Source organism: Moschus berezovskii, chromosome 20 (genome assembly GCF_049115385.1).
Source record: "Moschus berezovskii isolate FMDL1 chromosome 20, NW_MosBer_1.0, whole genome shotgun sequence".
NCBI classification, from domain to species: domain Eukaryota; kingdom Metazoa; phylum Chordata; class Mammalia; order Artiodactyla; family Moschidae; genus Moschus; species Moschus berezovskii.
In genome coordinates, this window is record NC_142479.1 from 50,796,654 (window position 1) to 50,815,360 (window position 18,707).

An 18,707-nucleotide genomic window follows, 5' to 3' on the forward strand; every position below is an offset into this window, starting at 1 on the left:
TCACAACTCCTTTCACTTCATATCTAATGAAGTAACCAATACCATTTAAAAATAGTGAGGGAGAAAAGTATTGTAATTACCCACCAGAGTTCCCAAGAAAAGAAATAAGCTCAACTTAATGGCATTAACTCCAAAGAGTGAGAGGCAAGGGGTAGGGCAAGTGGAGAATTAATCTGTATTCACAGAGTGCAGTACGGCTGACCTCCTCATGTCATTTTAAAAAGATGAACTTCCAAATCCAAAGAAGAGGGAACCAAGTATATGACTGTCTCCTTATCTTTTCCTTCTTTTGACTAGATGGTGATGAAAATTACCTCTGGGCAGAGACCAGTAAAAGAGTCAATGTGAATTATGAAACATAAGCAAAACTTTCCAGGCTCTCAACAGAACTAGAACAACACCCCAAAGCCTGTAACACTGTTCCCACATTAGAATGGGGCACACTCTGGACTGGGGTGAGCCAAACATAGTAACTCTGACCCTTTACCGTTTCCCATAAGCTCCTTTTTTAACTTTTGCATGCTCTTTCAGGAAATAGTTCTCATCTTGAAGGAAGATTTATTTTGAGTTCAGCAATTCTCTTCACTCACTTGAGAGTTTGGGGGGTCTTGATGGTTTGCTTGGTGGGTTGTTATTATCATTAGCTTCTGTTAATGAAAATTCAATAGTTTTCATTAAGAAAAAAAAGCATTTCCAGTATGACTCCAATATCATAAATATATTTCTGTCTTTCCATCTACTGTTAGTGATAATTATTGATGGGTGGTAAGATTTAAGATAATTTATTGTTGTCTTCATACTTTTCCACAATGCTTTAATTCTTTAAAAGAAGCATGTATCATTTGACAACCACAATTCAGTATGTGTGCAAGGAGAGAGAGAAACAGCTAGAGAATGATAATATTGACAATGACAATAGTTTACACCTTGAGGGCTTACTATTTTTCTGGCACTGTTCTAAACTCATTACATATACTAGGTTGGATAAAATGAAACTGCCAATATTTGGCTGTTCTTGACCTATGAAAAACAGCAATTTCATGTGGTCCTATTTACGTTTACTGCTTAATCTTTGAACAACCCCAAGATGAAGATGGAGATCCCAAGCTGCCAGAAATGCACACAAAAATCAAGTGTCATCTTTTTCTGCAGAGCCCCCATCCTCTGGTCTTTCCCTCACACCCTGCTCTACAGTCAGGGTATCCCAAGATACCTTAAGACGTGGCATCAGCCATCAACCTGAGCACCAAGGCAGGACAGGTAGAATTGCTCTAATTCAGTTTATCCCCTGAATGAAATCACCCCTAGTTTCGAGGAGGGTCTTCGGAACTTCAAGTTGTGTTCTAGAGCAGAAAGAACAGTTTGGGTACAGCTGCAGTTCCCAGTAGAGTCCCCGCCTGTGTCCCCCACCCAGGTACCAAAGCAGGACACGCTTGACAGTTTTGTGTTTATTTCCAGAAAGTGATGAAGACAAAAGTAATGTATCTGGACACCACTCTCTGTACAATAAATAGCCTCCCCTGTTCCCCCCAAAAGAAAAATGCATCCTCACACACCATCCCCTGTCCCCTTGGCAAGACAGTGCTTCTTTAAAAAAAAAAAAATTATTTATTTATTTTTGGCTGTGCTGGGTCTTCAATGCTGTGCGGAGCTTTTCTCTACTTGCGGGGCTACTCTCTAGCTGTGGTATGTGGGTTTCCCATTGAGGAGGCGTCTTTTGTTGCAGAGCACAGGCTCTAGGACTTGCCGGCTTCAGTAGTTGCGGCCCCGGGCTCAGTAGCTGCGGCTCCTGGGCTCCAGGGCACAGGCTCAGTAGTTGTGGCGCACGGGCTTAGTTGCTCCCTGGCATGTGGGATCTTCCCGGATCAGGGATTAAACCCGTGTCTTCTGCAGGCAGATTCTTCACCACCGAGCCACTTGGGAAATCTCAAGACTTTGCTTCTTGAGTCACGCACAATCCCCACCCCCTTGCCAGCCCCTTCCTCGGGACTCCACTGTGTCTGAGAGGGTGGGGCCCAGGCCAGTTGTTCAAAGTCACTCGGGTCCTCTCCCTGACCCTGACTGGCTGACTTACAAAATCCACGTCTTTATTTCCATATCAGGGATTAACACACACACAAATGAAAATGCTGACAGTTACTCTACAGAGGAAGAGATCTGAGTCTCCAGCCGGGCCAGCCCACCTGACCCTGACCCCCCCACCCCCAACCCCAACCCGCAGAAGAGAGGAAGCTCTTTTGTGTCCCAGACCTTCCGTGGTCCATTTTATGTTCTCCAGCCGGGAACCCACAGCCAGGAGCAGCACCAGGTATATGACTGTAGTTGGGGCAGAGGACGGTCCTCGCAGGTTTCCCTGTGGGCCAGGAGGCAGCAAGTGAACCTCAGAATCCTTCTTGGCCTCCCTCTTCCTCAACCAACTACAAAAGGAGACAGGACAGAAGAAGCTGGGGACGGCTCAGTCCTGAGTTTGTGGTCTGGTGGGTGTCACCAACTTAACAACACTCTTCCTGTTCCTTTCACGTCATCTGTTCAGTTGGGAAAATAGTTATAAAACTGGCCTTCAGTTTCCTTATCGAAAGGAGAAGGGGCCCCCGCAGGGGAGGAGCTGTCACCACTGGAAGGATAGGGGGACACACGCCTCCTCTTAGAGTCTCCTTCGCCCAGTCCTGAGTCGCTGGACTCTGGCCGGAGTGGGGTGATCTCAGTCCACAGGGAGGGGGACTGCTCCTCTAGCCCCCGCCCCTCTGAGGCTCCAGGGCCAGGTTCCATGGGCAGAGTTCGCATGGAGCGGAACCAGTTGGCTGGGCCCACCTTGGGAGGGTACTGGGGGGCCACAGGCCAGCCCGCTCCAGGTGCCAGGACTTCCTGGCTTCGGTAGTAGGACATGGTGGGCCCGGGCGCGGAGGGCAGGAATGCAGGCTTCATGCTGACCGCTCGAAACTCGGCCTCGTAGCTGTGGTCCCGGGGGGCTCCCAGCCAGTAAGACTGGGGAACCACATCCTTGACCTGGCCAGGAAGATCGGGGTAGAAACGGCTGGAGACGGGATACTGGTTGGGGAGGATAGGAGAATAGTGGTCTCCCCCAAGCAGTTGACAGTTGGGTCCAGGCGGGGAGGGGACGCTGGTGTCAACGGATGCATACATGCTTTAAAAAAAAACAAAACAGGGGACAAAGGACAGGGGGTCATGAATAGAACTGGGCAGTTAGGAGCCTGCCTGCTGCACGACCCTCCCCATACCTCCTTCCTGACATGCCCGCTGCCCTTCTGCACCCACCGCGCACTTCACCACTGCAGAGGCAGAGAGGGGACTGAGCACTTGTCTGGAGTCCCAGTCCCAGACGGACAAGGAAGACCTCTGCCAACACGCGTTGAACCCAGGGGCACTTACGACTCAAAGTTCTCCCGGAATCCTTTGGCAAAAGGGTTATTATCAATTTTCAGCTGAGTAATCTAGAGAGAAGGGAAACAGAGTCATCTGAGTGCCGAGTCTGAGGCTGAGGAACTTCCAAATTCACTCCCAAGAAGTCAAGGAGCCCTGTTCTTCCCTTCTTCCCATCCGACCCGCCCAGGCTCAGCCTACCCTCACCCAGGCAGCCCTCACCTCGGCGTTCTGGTAGGCGGTCACAGCGATGAACTGGGTTTCTTGGAAAGTGAAGATGTGCGTGTTGCAGGCCGCCTCCGGCTCTCCATCGTTGACTTCGACAATGTGCAGCCGGGGCTGGTATTTATGGAGGGACTGAAGCACGATCATCTGAGAGGGGGTGAGATGGCTGTGAGCGTGGGAGGAGGGAGTGCAAAGGAACCCTCCCCTCTCCCACCCCACCTATGGTCCACCCCATGGCCAAGCTACAAAGGAGCCTGAAGTCATCGTGACCATTCTTCTGCCCTGCCAACATGTAACTCCTCCCAAGCCTCCAACCTCAGTCTTGAACCTCCTCAGAGCACCAGTGCTATTCTCTTGCCCCTTTTCCTATCTCCAGATGTCCACTGTGACCAAAGTATTAGCACAAACAGGGCTTCTCAGGGAATAAGGGCACCTTTAATAGGCTTGCTCAACTCAAAGAAACTCTGCACCTGCTCCCTAGGACCACCAGTATCAACTCTATACCCAATACTAGCGATCATAGCTGGGATTCGGTGAAGAAACCCCAAGGCTGGGTTGGCCCATGTTGGCCTGAATGTGACCCCCTTCTGCCTTGAGATTCAGCTTCCTCTCAAGGTGGGTGGAAAAGACCAGAATCAGAGAGGGAGAGAAGTCACTCTTATAGAACAGAATCAGCCTGCAGGACCCACTGTGGCCTCAGGGACAGGGAAAGGTGGGGGGCTTTCCCAAGGGGAGGCATCCCACCTGGGTCACATTGTTGGAAGCCCCCTTGTTGTTCGTGAGCTTTAGTTTCCCGAATGACACCTCCTGGCGCATCCAGTGGGCTCCGGTGTTGGGGGAATCTGGATGGACGTACAGGCGGTTCCCTGTGGACAGTTCATCTTTTTGGCATGCAGCCCCTGGGACCAGGTCCTTGGTCACGTGGGGCTTCCTTTGCCTGTTCCGAGGGGCACGGCAAGAAGCATGGAGGGGGAGGACAGACGGGGCAGGATGGGGAGGTGTGGGCAGAGAACCGAGCTGAAGACAGGATAGAGCAAAGTAGAAGAGATGACAAACAGAATGAAAGTGAAAAGTGGGAGGGGAAGGGATGGAGTGGGGTGGAGTGGATGGGGTGGGGTGGAACTAGAGAATTAAATCCTAGGAGTCAGAGGCAGGGGGTTGGGGGCGGTTCCTCTTGGATCCACCAGGGGGCGCACAGTATGAGAGAAAAATCTTGCCCCCGGTTTCCAAGGAGGCACGTACCTGGCATGCTGCCCTCGGCCTTTCCACATTGCACCCACTTGCCGCTCTGATACCGCCAGTGGTGCTGGTCCACCAAGACCACGTCCACAAACATCCGGTAATGGCTGGTGGGCTCCAGCCCAGCCACAGTAAATGACAGGAATGGGAACATCCGCCTGGGGGGAACAGAGAGACCCACCAATATCATCAGCCCCCAGCCCCGCAGACAGCCGTTCCCTGTGCAAAGGCCGTCCATCAGTGGTGTGCTGGAGCCAGCTCCCATCCTCACCAGAGCCAGCTGGGGAAGTCCAGGAAGTCTGCCAGCCAGTTGTTAGACAGCAACAATTAAAAATTAAATTAAGACTTCCCTGGTGGTCCAGTGGTTAAGAATTCACCTGCCAATGCAGGGGACATGGTTCGATCCCTGGTCGGGGAAGATTCCACATGCCGTAGGGCAACTAAGCCCATGAGCCACAACTACTAAGTCCTTTGAGCTCTAGAGCCTGTGCTCCGCAACAAGGGAAGTCATTGCAATGAGAAGCTGCTTACCGAAATCAGAGAAGCAGTCCCTGCTTGTGGCAACTAGAGAAAGCCCATGCAGCAGAGAAGAGCCAGCACAACCAAAAATAAATATGAATAAAAATTAAATCATATAAACTACCATGAAATACATTACAAGTCAGGGTAATAAATACTCAAAAAAATCACTTCTCGATATTTTTTACTACACTTTACTATTATCTCTGCTCTTGAGATTGTTTATCGGTATGGTGGAGATATACTAGATAATATTTACTGCCTCACGTCTCTTCCCAACTCCAAGTTCAGTGATAACATGTGGGCAGCTTGCAAGTAGCCATTTTAGGGGTATTTACCACGGAAATCAGCAAATACTATGAAGCAGGACTTTAAAAAATTTTTTTCTTTCTGAGTTTCAATTGCTAACATTAGCTGCACACCCGTCTCTAGCCTTAGTTTGCTCCCTGGAGGGGAGCAAAGCCACAAGCCAGCCCCAACACAGGCTGTTCCTAGTAGGTCTTCAACTCTAAGTTCCCCGAACCCTGGTCTGGCCTCAGTCTGTCATCCATCCTCTCGCTGCGGCTCTCACGGTGCTAACACACACCTAGCCCCAGAGCGGTCATCCGCAGGCTTTCCCTGCCCCATCCTCCTGGGCCTGACATCTGCAGTGCCACCTGCTCCAGGCCTGGGTCTTCAGAGAAGCAGCTGAAGTCCTAGCCGGAGCTTTCCATCCACCTGGAAGAGGGACTCTATTGAGCACAGTTCTTGTGATCAAAGTCCTGGTTCCCAGGAAAAGTGGAGGAAGTTGGATTTGGGATGCTGTGCTATTGTGCTGAGTAACAGCTTCAGAGGAATAAGCACTGCCATGCCACAGCCATCTCCATCACCTCCACCATCACCACCCCCTCACTGACATCACTACAAGCAGCACCTCCAGCATCACCATCAACATTACTACCACCACTACGATCATTACCTCCACTATCACTCCCCCAGCCCCAACACCACATCAGTACAACCAGCACCTCCACCACCACCACCATCATTACAACCAATACCTCCACCATCAACATCACCATTACTACAACCAACACCTCCACCATCACCAGCATCACCCCAAGGAGCACCTCAATGATCACAACTCCCATCACCACCATCACTACCACCAGCACTTCTACCATCACCACCGCCTCTCCAGCTTAGCCTGTCTCTTCTAACTCAAGCAGGAAGAGCAGACTTTTTAAGATGGCAGAGTCAAACCCTCATCAGAATTGCTTTTCATTCCCACACACACTTTTCTCCTCCTCCTACAAGAAGCTCTGCAGGGTGGGAAGAAAGGCACTGGTCCATGAGTCAGGAAACCTGGGGGATTGAGAGTTCCAGGGGCCAAAGGACACTTTCAGGTGGATCCCAGTCTACAGTCCATGGGATCGCAAAGAATTGGACACAACTGAGCACGCACACACACATACACACACACATACACACACACAGAGTCCCCAGAGGGTCCTAGAGCAACATCCCTAATAACCTTGGAAAGATCTCCCGGGAGAGTACTGTCACATTCCTGCCTTCCCCAGACTCTCGGCTGAGAAAAAGAGACTTACTGGCCCTATGGCCTTGGATAAGTTAATTCCTACACCAAACCTCACTTTGTTCACCCATAAATGGAGATAACAATTCCTGTCCATTTTTCCTCTCAGAGCTGTTAAGAAGTTTGAAAGACGAGTAACTCAGCTCACCGTCTCCCCTAGCCCACCCGCATCCCACCTTCTCCCAGGCCCAGAGTGATCAAAAAACCCTCTGGCCTGGCTGAAGAACCCCAAGCCAGAGTCCAGAGTTCTGCTTTGAGGCCTTGGGTCCCAGGAGCTTAGCGTGCCAGTCAACTGGAGAAATCAAAGTTAGGGATGAGGCTTTGAGTGCTCGAGAGTGAGGGAATATTTTCAACTCATTGCTACCACTCACTCATTTTGCAACAGTGGTCAGGTCATTCATGCTTCCTATATTGTACCCAGTTCCTATCCAGACATGTAGTAATAAAGAGAGAGAAGGGAACTTTTTCATTGTGCCTCTACTTATGCAGCAGCCAGGTCACTGAAAAAGTCCTTTGCGGTACAAAATTTTTTTTTTCCAATTTTATATCTGAAGAAAATGAGGCTCAGAGAAGTTTGGTGATGGCTTCTTGGTGGAAGCACAGAGCTGGAGTCTCCTGATGGCAGGGCACATGCTACAGTCTCCACCGCCCCCTCCTGCGTCTTACTAGTAGAGGGAAAAGTAGGAGACACAAGAAGACTGGGGCAGGGGAGGGGAGAGGGAGAGGAGAAGGGAGGTCTCAACTTCACCCTAAAAACCTAGACTCACCACCAGCTGGGATCCCAAAATAGCCCTTGATTTACACGACACTTTGCTGGGAAGGAAAAGGGAGTCTGGTGCCAATCGGAGCCCCTAGAAAAGACAGCTAACCACTCCTTAAGGACCGTCCACCTTGAAATGATTTGCAGAGTCATTGTACCCCTTCCCCCATCCTGAACACTTCCGACAATGCTCCAATTCGTGGCTGTTAGGCACAAATTTAAAGGAGATGGTTTTTATCAGTCTGGGCTTCCCTGGTGGCTCAGACAGTAAAGAATCTGTCTGCAATGCAAGAGACCTGGGTTCAATCCCCGGCTCGAGAAGATCCCCTGGAGAAGGAAACAGCAACCCACTCCAGTATTCTTGCCTGGAAAATCCCATAAACAGAGGAGCCTGGTGGGCTACAGTTCATGGGGTTGCAAAGAGTTGGACATGACTGAACGACTAACACTTTTATCAGGCATGTTCGCAAAATGTTTCAAAATTGATAATACTGAATTGCTATTAAGCCTGCAGGATAATTGGTCCTTTCGTCCACTATCTGTGGGGGTGTAAATTGAAACCACTTTTGAGGAGGGTTTTTTTTTTAATTTTTTTGGCCATGCTCCACGGGGAGTGGGGGATTTTCCCCAACCAGGGATCAAACCCCCATGATCCCTGCAGTGGAAGTTCGGAGTCTTAACTATTGGACTGCCAGGGAAGTCTGAGGAGCATGTTCCGGCAATGTCTTTACGGATCCAAATGCAAAACGCACCTGAGCATCAAGGGAATGCCTCCTCCCTCTAACCTTGGATCCACTGAATAGAAATCAGACGGCCACCAGCAATCAGGGGAAGAGAAAAAGCAAAGCCATTTTCACCTATCCCATGAGAAATGAAGCCATCAGCCCAAATTAAAGGAGACTTAAAGCTAAAAATATTTTTTAAAGATCTAAAAAGTTCTTGGAGTTGGAATGTAGAGAAGAGAAAACCAAAAGGGCTGAGGCCTGCGAACGAGGATAATGCGGGACTGAAATTGTTTTACCAAGCCCTAACCTCACACATACATACACAAATGCAAATAGAGCTGCTTCACAACAGAGTTATCTTAATTATAATAATCAACTAATCACACCCAGAAAAGTGGGGATTGCCAGCAATTACTGCACACCCACACACCCACACACGGAGACAGCCACCTCGCTCTTCCTCTGCTGAGAATGTCTACCATTGAGTATCAGACAGGCTGCCTCCCAGAAACAACACGAGGCCGGGCAACATGAGTGCGCTTATCGACCACAAACACACAAACTTGAACTCCAAACCCTCCAGTTGGCCAGTCCATCTTCCTATCCTCCGTTTCCCCTCTCAGTCCCATCTGAGCTGCCTGGATCAGTCTCTGGACCCCAGAACCAACCCCTGCCCCTCTCCCCATTCCATTCCTGCCATGGAGGAGAGCATGACTGTGTCCTGTCCACACTGCGGGGTGGGTCCAGGGTGGGTAGGAGAGAAAGAATCTGGGAGGGAGGGAGTGAGTCAGGCCCAAGGCGAAAGTCTACGGGGCTGTGGGTGGGACTGCTGGAAGGATTTTTCAAAAAGGAAGAAAGTCGTGGGTGATGTGGTGGTGACTGACGGATCACTGGAAACCATGGAGGGACAGGCCAGTCTGCCAGGGCAGGAGGACAGAAAGGGAGCTGTTCTCTGAGCCCGTCTTACTTTTCAGAAGCCAGTAGCAGAAGGAAATGGCCACCGACTTCCCAGATCACTGGAGGCTAAGTTCACAGACCCGGGTGTCGAACTGGGGGCAGTGTGTCCTCTGTCTCCTCCACCCCAGACTGGGGCCCCTGAGGCCTGATCCAAGAGGAGGCCTCAAGGGAAATGGTGAGAGGCCACTGTCCCCTTCCAACAGCTCCAACCTACAAAGTGTCCGCAGCAGTCCATCTGGATGGATTGAAAGTGTGAGGACTTTAAAACTGGAGCGTGCGCAAGCATACAAAACAATCAGGGAAATTTGATGATATTTAAGTATTTATTTTCAGGTTTGCTAACGGTATTGCGTTTATTTAAAAAAACCCATTTTTAGCTGCACAGAGAACTACTTAAGAATGAAGTAATACAGTGTCTAGGATTTACTTACTAATTGCGCTATCACTAACATAGCTTCAGACCAGAAGTATGGCCATTAACAGAGAAAGGAAAAGTAGAAACAGGATTGGACTAGTATCGACAGCTGGGTAGTGGGTAGATGGAGATCTGTTACATGTTTCTCTTCACTTTTGTATATATTGGAATTTTTCATAATAAAGGAAATTAAGTGTGTGGGTTTAAATAAAAGAGAGACAACAAGGGACTTCCCTGGTGATTCAGTAGTTAAGACTCCAAGCTGCCTAGGCAGGGGGCTCAGGTTCAATCCCTAGTTAGGGAACTAAGATCCCACATGCTGTACATGAGTGCAGGAGAGCCAAAAGATAAAAAATTAAAATAAAATAAAATAAAAGAGAGACAATACAACTGTCAAAAGAGGATTATTCAGCAGGAATGTAAAGGAAAAAGGAGGTTGTGGATGTAAAGGAGACAATCAGTACAGCAATATGTACTGCACTGCACCCTAAGACCCACAGCCAGTCCTGCACCCCCAGATCCCTGAAGTTCTGCTGAAGCTCTGTCCAACATCTGGCCCTCAAGACTGGAGGGGCGGGGGCTTGGCCGCAAGTCTGTGGGGAGACCCCAGCAGGCCCCGGGGAGGGAAGGCTTCCTGACCACTCAACTGAATGGAGGCTTGAGTTCGGGTCTGCCGTGTGACCAAGTGCAAGCCATCAGCTCCCCGGGCCTCAGCGGCCTCAGCAGCCTCAGCTGCAAACGGGGAGGCTGCCTTGCCTACCTAGCGCAGTGAAATAATGGAAGTGAAAGCACTGTGAATGCATCAAGGCCTTCGGACAGTGTGGGTGGCTGTTTTTACTCCTGGTCTTGGGGGAGCAGAGAAAGAAACCCAGGCACATACCATCTGGGAGTTGGTACTGGTTCTGCCAGCGATGGATGTGCTGTATGACCTCAGAAAAGTCTCTTACTGTCTCTAGGTCCATTTTCCTGTCTGTCCAGGAAGAAGATGGAACAGGATTTTCTGGGTTCCCTCCAATTTAGACGTGACAGCCTAGAAGCCTGGGCTGTGCCTAGGTGCACCCAGAAGGGGGTTAGAGTTGGGGGAGCAGAGAGGAATTATCAGATGGCCCAGAAGATGAAGGCCAGGCCATAAAAGAAAATGCCGTCTTTCCTGGGTTCATCCCCGAGAAAGAACAGTTCAACAACTTGAAGCCAATTGTGATTGGTGGACAGGTCCCTCAATCCCAAGCCATCGCACAGAAATCATTCATCAGGACGGAACATTGTTCCACCAATGCCCAGATAATCAGTCTTCCCTGAGGGATCTAGTTCCATGGCTCAGGCTCCCCTGAGCCCAGTGCATACAGGGTAGGGTTTGGGGCCAAGGGTGCTGCTTGAATGAATGTCAACCCTCTGGCCCAGCATGGCCTCTCCCCTCTCCTTTCCCGAGCCCCACACTTCCTATCTGCTCTTCAACACCTCTCGGGTCCACTGATGACACAGTCGCTCCTTACAGAGGCCCTCAGCAGTTCTCTGCCCACACAGACACCCCCCTGGGAAGGGTGGGTGCACACTCTCACCCACCAGACACAGTCAGGGCCCACTCAGAGTGGAGTTTGCTACACAAATAACACACAAGCTGCAAGTTTCTCTTTCTTTCCCCACGTAGGAGACTCTCTCCGGAAGCAGCACCCTTGGCCCCAAAACCCTACCCTGCACGCACTGGGCTCAGGGGAGCCTGAGCCACGGAACCAGGGGTTCCCCAGGGTGGACTGAATGTCTGGATTAGGGTGGGGCAGGCTTTCAGGGACAGGCCTTGAAGGGTACAGAGAGTGGGACTGGCTGCCAGCTGGGACACTTGAGGTAGCTTCACCTGCTCAGGCCCATTGACATCTGTGCCCTCAGGCAGGGACCTTGTCTGGAAGGAATCTTTGCCCTGTCCCACTGTACCATCTCCCTCCCCCCACCACACGCACACACCAGACATATGATCTCAAAGTACTACCGGAAAGGAAACTTGGCGACTACATCTCCATGTCACCAAATCCCAGTTTTACACGTCTCCCTCCCCCAGAGCTGACCGGTATACAACAGCAGCAAGCAAGGGCGCTGGGAGAGGTGGGCACAGAAGGCCCTTGAGATGAGGGCTGGTTTGTTGTCCGCTCCACTGCAAGACTCTGCCCTCCCCTCGGTTTCCCAGCACACAGGGGCGAAGAGGTGCCCTGCTCTGTCAGACCCATAGCACACACTCCCCCTGCGCGCTGGGAGTCCCCTACTCAGGCAGAGAGGGGCACACCAGTGCCTGGGGAAACCATAGGCACCCTCGCCCTAAACCAGGACCATGGCTCCCTGTGGCTCTCTCCTCCATCCTCATGGGTTTTGGGTTGCGCCTGTCGGTGCAATGTCCCGAGAGTAAACAAACCCCAGATTGTCCCCACCTCAACTCCCTCCTTCCCCTCAAGGCCTGAGCCAAAGCTGTGAGGGACACGGAGACACTAGCAAAGTCTCGACAGAAAAAAAGAAGCGCCTCTAGGTCAGGGCAGGCAGGACGAAGGGGCTCCCACCGCTCGGGCGCTCCGGCGCGCGCCTCACTTACCGCCCCTGCTTGGTGATGATCATCTCCGTCTGGTGCTGATTAAACTTGGACCACAACAGGTGGTTGTTGAGCGCAACTCTCAGCTTCCCGGACACCTCCAGCCCCGCGGGCAGTGCATAGTCCTCGCGCGGCCCCGGGTAGAGTGTGGCGCGCGGGTCCGGAGCCGAGTAGGCGTCCCCCGGCTGGTAGCCCTCGGCTCCCGGCGTCGGCGGGAAGGGCTCGCTCGCCCCGGGGAAGCCGGCGGCCTGGGGCCGGGGTGGGTAGGCGTAGGCTCCGAGGAAGCGTCCTGGCGGGGCGGGCACCAGGGCGCCCCCGGCGTAGGGCGCCCCCAGGCTGGCACCCCCGCGACGGTCGGTCGCGTCCTGCGCGCCCGGCTCCGGGTAGAAGTAGCGGTTCTGCGGGTCGGCGCCTGGCGCCCGGCCCTCGTCGCTCGCCGGCATCGGCTCGGTGCCCGTTAGCATGTCTCCGCAGCCTAGCTCCACGATGCCCATCCGGGGCGGGCAGGCACCTTCCCGCGGGCCGTCGAGGACCGGCCCCTCTCCGCGCGGGGGCGGGCGCGGGGGTCGGCTGGGCAGAAGTGGGCGGGGCCGGGGAGGGGCGGGGCCCCACCGGAGCCCGGCTCGGACGCCTGGGTCCTGCGCCCGCGTTTGGCGGGCGCGCGGCAGCTCCCGGGCTCCCTCTCCAGCGGGCTGCTGTCACCAGCGTCGCGGCGCCTTTGCTGTGGCTTTATGAAGCTCTCTCGGCCACCCCCCCAACCCCGCCACCTCGGCCCCGCCCCGCCTCACCCCGCCCCTCCTGGCTAATAACTCTGCAAATTCTACCCGGTTGGTGAGGACTGTAGGGCCCCCACCGTGCAGAGCAGCGAGTCTCCGCTGCGCCTTGTAGTTCACCCTCAAAGACTTTATGCCTTATGGGAGAGTCAACCCCTCCACGTGAAACGCCAGACTGTTTCTCTCCTCTGGACCCTCGTGGAAATTCCACCCATCCTTGAAGCTTCAACTCAAAGGCCCCCTCCTACGAGAAGCCTTCGGTGATGACCCAGATGGGCTTACTCGCAGGCTCCGAGCTGCTTCACCCATGGCCATGTGACAGATGTTCACTGATGCTCGCTATGTGCCCAGGCTCCGTGCTGAGTGGCTCTGTGTGAAGTGTTGTGCTCTTCCTCTTTGCCAGAGGCCCAAGGGGGCTGTGTCCCATGCATCTGTTCCTTCAGCCCTAGGGCAGACATGGGACCTGGTGGGCAGCAAGGAGAGTTCCATCAAGTGAACTGCATAGCAGCAGCTGAGGGTTTGCACGTGGGCGTGTCAGCCATGGGTACTGGAAGCAGCAGTGGACTGCCAGTGCTCAGAGTCCCAGGACTGGCTCTGACCATCACTCAGGTATATGTGACCTGGGCAAGTCACTTCCTTTGCCTGAAAGTCAGCCTCAAGTCTCCTAGGCTAGAGTAAACAAATTGATGCATTTTGCAGAGGGCCTGTGAGCCTTACATGAGAGGGGACACCTGGGTGGCACTTTACAGTCTATTATTATACCTGGATGGAAAAGCAGCTTTGAACAGACCCAGAGCCGGCTGACAGGAAGGAAACCCACCACATGTTCTGAAGGGCTGCCTTGGTGGTAGGACTCTGGGGGCTTGTCTTTCTCTGTTTTCTTTTTCTGTTGACTAATGTAGTTATAGTCCTTTTATGATGATTGTTTTCCCCCTGATTGAAAATATCTTCATTAGGAGTTTTCCTGTGAATAAAGATAAAACACAGTCATATAGAAAATTTAAGCAGTACAAAGAAGTAAAAATAGGACTGTATACATCACTCCAAATTCCACCCCTCAGAGGCAAATAGGATTACAATTTTGCTGAACACCTCAGACATCATTCCTTGCACACCTCCTCTTGCTCTCTCTTTTGCACACACACACACACATACCACACATACATATATACACGCTTTGTAATGTTTTTTCACTCAACAAGGTGTAATGGAATTTTTCACATGTCAATATATAAAGATTTACATTTGTAAGAGTGTTTTGAAAAATACCTTAACATTTTCATCATGTTAAAGGTTAACCTCTTCTCTCTCCCCTTCTCCCCGAGCCCTCCTCAGTTCTCCCGGGGGAGCTGGCCCCATCTCTGCATCCCTGTCCCAACTCAACAGGGCTTCACCCTCAGGGGCCCTTGGGGACTCTCTGCTCCCAACTAGAGCTGAACCAAGAAGCAGGTTGGCAGGTGAAGGCAAAGCTGGGGACCCCAGGAGGCGGGCATGACCCAGGGAGGGCGGGAGGAAAGAGCATGAGCACATCCTCTGAGCACGGAGGCCAGCACGCTGCAGCACGGGAACCTGGGATTGGCATCCTCCTGGCCCTTCACCTACCTTCTCCATCTTTACGGAAGGGGGAAGTTTCTGCCCGCTGTTCCATGTGGGCTGCATTGCTTGAAAGAGAGGGTGATCTTGAGACCCTTGTCTACTTTTGGGGAAACATGAAAGATTTTTAATAAGTCTTCCTTGAATGACTAGTTTCCCTAGGAGACAGGAGGCTGTTGAATGCTGACACCTCTTCTGGGAGCCATTCTCACTAAGTGCTTGGCTGTGGAGGGCCAAGTGGGGCCCTGTTCCTCCCTGTCTCTCCCCCTCCTCCTCTCCATGCTCATCCTCGGGCCAAGTGATCCATCCCCCTACCCCTGAACAGAAGAACCTAAGCCCCTGCCCAGCTTTGGGGGCAGGAGGGATTATGAATCTCAGAATCAAGTGGACCTGGGGATATGTCCCTGGAGGAAGAGGGTGGCAGGAGGCAGTCTTTGTGTAACCTGATGAACTGTTAGAGGGTTTTACAGCCCAGCTCATCAACCCCAGGTTCCTCACTCACTCCCTCTAATTCCTTCCACTCAAAAAAGAAACTGCCTGTGAAAAGCGGGGGCTGAGTAGCCCTGGTGTCACCACTGCCAGTCCCGCCTCTCTGCCAGCTTGGGTGAGAAGAAGAACCCTGGCAGTGACACCTCTCCTCCCCTTGCTACCTCATGCTCTTCCCAGGCCCAAGGACTGGAGAGGTGGGGGAGGTGGAGCAGGATACAGGGCCCCCTGGGATCCGCTCACTTCCATTGCTGCTCATCCCAGCCCCTCTCTCACGGATCTACCCATTGATCATTCAGAAGAATGGTCTGGGTGGGGCAGGAGCAAAGGACAGGGTATGTCTCCAGGAGGGGAGAGACACTGTCTCCAATAAACATCAAACGTCACGAGACAGGCTGGATAAGAAATGTGGGAAAATGAACAACTTACCAAACTCTCACACCCCACTTGTAGCAGAGCCAGGGCTGGAACCCCCATCTCTTGACTCCTGATCCAGTGCTCTTCCCACAAGAGTGTTGCCTTCCCATTTTGAGGGAGAACAATTGTAATAAATGAAAAGTCATATGATCACATCAGAAAAGATTTGGGAAACAGAAAAGTAAATTGCCCTGTATCCCACCAACCTGGACAGCGGTTTTCTTCACCCTGTTCTGCCTGTATTCAAGGCTTCTTTTCAAGTCATTTCCCATCAAGACTCAAAAAGGAGCTTGGCTCCTCTGATGCCACACAGCACCTGCCATGACTGTGCCTTGCAGGTGGTGCCTGGAAGCTTTACAGTGTGAATTCCTCAGACCTGCCTCTGGAGATTCTGACTCCCAGGTCTGTGGCTGGTTCTCCAGTATCTGTCCAGGTGATGCTGCCCCCCACCCCCCCAGAGTCCATGGATCCCACTCTCAGGCCCACTCCCATTTTGCCATTCTACCTCCAAATCATGTCCCAACCTGAGAAAGCCTGTGCCCTGACCCTGCTTGTTGTGTGCCCCTTGGCACCTGGAAGACTGTGTGATGATTGAGGATGGCCGCTACAGGCATCGAGTACATTTTCTTATCGAAGTGCCAGGTCCAGGAGACTCCTCACCCCAGAATCTAACAGAATGCTTAGCACTCCCAGGACCTGGAAGGCTCCTGAATGGGCTCATGCTGCACGGTGCCAGGGTAGGGTGCTGAACGGCCCACGGGGCAGTCACAGGGGGTGGCCGTTGGTAGAGACCTAGCATATTAGGACACCAGGATCCAGGATTTCTGCCTCCACCCTGCTGGGCATAACCTGAGAGGCTGTGGGAGGGGAGGGGAGTGAAGTGGGAAGGGCAGCATGCTGGAGAAGAGGCAGGACAGGAAAAAGAGCACAGTGAGAGGGGGCTGGGCGGGGTTTCTGAAAGATTCAGAGATGGAGAGGGACAGGGACCACAAAGTCAGAAACCCAGAGCATGACTCGGTGAGAAAGTCTCAGGCCAGGAGAGGGAGATCTGAAAAGAAGACAGAGGAGATGGGCCAGGGAGAGGGAGGTTTGCAGGCAGAGATACTCGTGGCAACGGAAATGGTGTAACTGGCTTAGAACCCCAATTCCTACTGGCTGTGTGGTCTGTTCAAGTATCTTCACCTCCCTGGCTTCCTCACCAGTAAATGGAGCTAAAAGACTTTCTGTCAGGATGACCAGGTCTCAAGGGAGGTATGAGGCAGTGTGAAGGCCATGCATGGGGTTCGACCCCGAGGAAGAGCAGGGCAGAGGCACAGGCTGTGCTAAAGCGTCTCCTCCCCTTCTCCTCCAAGCTGCCCACAGTTCCCTTCCCTCCCTCTGGCATCCACTGGTTCCCCACAAAAGGCCCTTCAAACCTAGACTTCAGTCTCCACTAGGGCCCTGGGCCCAAAGAGAACCTCTCTGTGTAAGATCCCATCCCAGGAAGGACAGTCTTCCCCTCCAGACACCCATACACCATTCCCTGGAGACCGGGACAGGCCAGACCCCAGGGACTCGGGGGTCACAGAGATAAATTAGGCTCAGCCTCTGCCTCCAAAGAACTCCTAGTGAGGTGACCTTGGGATCGGAGTTCTCGAGCCCCTCAGTGCATTTGCCCATCAGATGCAGGCTTGAAACATGCCAACCTGTGCACATACAATGAACAGCACCCATGTGTGAGCAAGCGCATGCTCGCACACACAAACACACAGCAACACTAGACACATCCCTGCAGCCTCACCCCCTTCTCGTGTCCCACACGCAGCCTCCCTGAGCTCCCTGGGCATCTGCTTTGCTCACCCCCACCTGCTCTGAACCTCCTCCTGCTCTGGGCCCAGACTGCCAGTCCTTCAGATAGCATGGCCGGAACCATCGGATTAACAGCCAGGGAGGGCAGAAGGGGAGTGACAAGCACCTGTAGAAGCCCTTCCCCATGACAGCTGCGGGAGTTCCAAGTCCCCAGCACCCAGCACCAGGTGATCAGTGTGGGCTCAACATTGATCAAGGTCAAGGGCTCCGGCTTCTCACTCCCAGGCTGGTTCCCCTTCCCCACCCCCTACACCAGGCAAGGCTGGGAAGCCTTACCCTTTAGCTCCAGGCCACACCGGGTTCTCCTGTATTTCAGGCCTCCCCTGGGGGCATCCTATCTTGGATCAGCTCTTCTGTCTCTAACCGCTGTCACCCGGGGCCCCAGCTCTTCACCCTAGACCCACACGCCGCCACACACCCACAGAGCACCCTACCTCCACTGCATTCCCAGGCTAGGGTTCCTGCCCCCTCTTGAAGGGACCTCAAGATGTTGGGTGCTTGAGCAACATCTTGGGGGCATGCTAGGCTATGAGTGGGCAGTCCTGAGCTTCAGGGAGGCCCCGGGGAGAGAGTGTGTCCCTCCCCTTCCTGGGGAATCTCAGCAGACAGGCCCTTAATCTCAGGCAGGAAGCAGAGTCCGGTTACCAGGAGTTGGGGGGGGTGGTTGGGGGGGGATACCCAGGGCTTTGGTTAAAGGGAGCTGGTGTTGGGGGGTGCAGAAAAGAAAGAGCCGAGTACTGGGATGCGGGCCAGGGGTTAACCCCTCCAGAACCAGGCTCCTCTCTGCTCCCCACCTTGTGCCTTTGGAGACCGTACAATCCCTTGACACTGTCAGGCCTCTGCCAGGCCAGGCCTCTGGAAGGCCACTCCCCAGGGCCTCTGGCCACAGGACAGCCAAACAGCCCCTGCCTGGCCCCTCGTTCTCCCAGGCCCTCGCCTGGCTTCCTGTGAGCCGTTTGTATCCCGGTTTGCCCCGTGACCCTATTGGTCTCTCAGGCCCTCTGAGTTTGAGTCTCTTCTCTGCCGTATCTATCTGATTCTGGGTCTCTTGGGGTCCCCTGTGTTCCTGCCTGGCTGGCCATGTGTTTCTTCACACCCACCTCTAGCTCTGGGATCTTAAAATCTTGGGGTGCTTGTCCTGAGAGTAGTTTCCTTGTCGCTGTCTCGGTGTCCATCCATCTGCCTACTCCGGGGCTGAATCTGCAAACATCTCTGTATCTC

The 18,707-nt window shown here is 52.9% G+C and overlaps 1 protein-coding gene across 1 annotated transcript; it reads right to left on the reverse strand.

Moving 5' to 3' along the window:
* Positions 1-1,433: 1,433 nt before the first annotated feature.
* Positions 1,434-13,083, reverse strand: TBX21 (T-box transcription factor 21). Its single transcript, XM_055396844.2, has 6 exons — positions 12,373-13,083; positions 4,849-5,003; positions 4,351-4,472; positions 3,604-3,753; positions 3,391-3,452; positions 1,434-3,145 (listed from the first exon to the last, which is right to left on the reverse strand). Exons 1-6 carry the CDS (start codon positions 12,861-12,863, stop codon positions 2,530-2,532), a joined length of 1,596 nt encoding a protein of 531 aa, XP_055252819.1. The 5' UTR covers positions 12,864-13,083; the 3' UTR covers positions 1,434-2,529.
* Between the last annotated feature and the right edge of the window lie 5,624 nt (positions 13,084-18,707).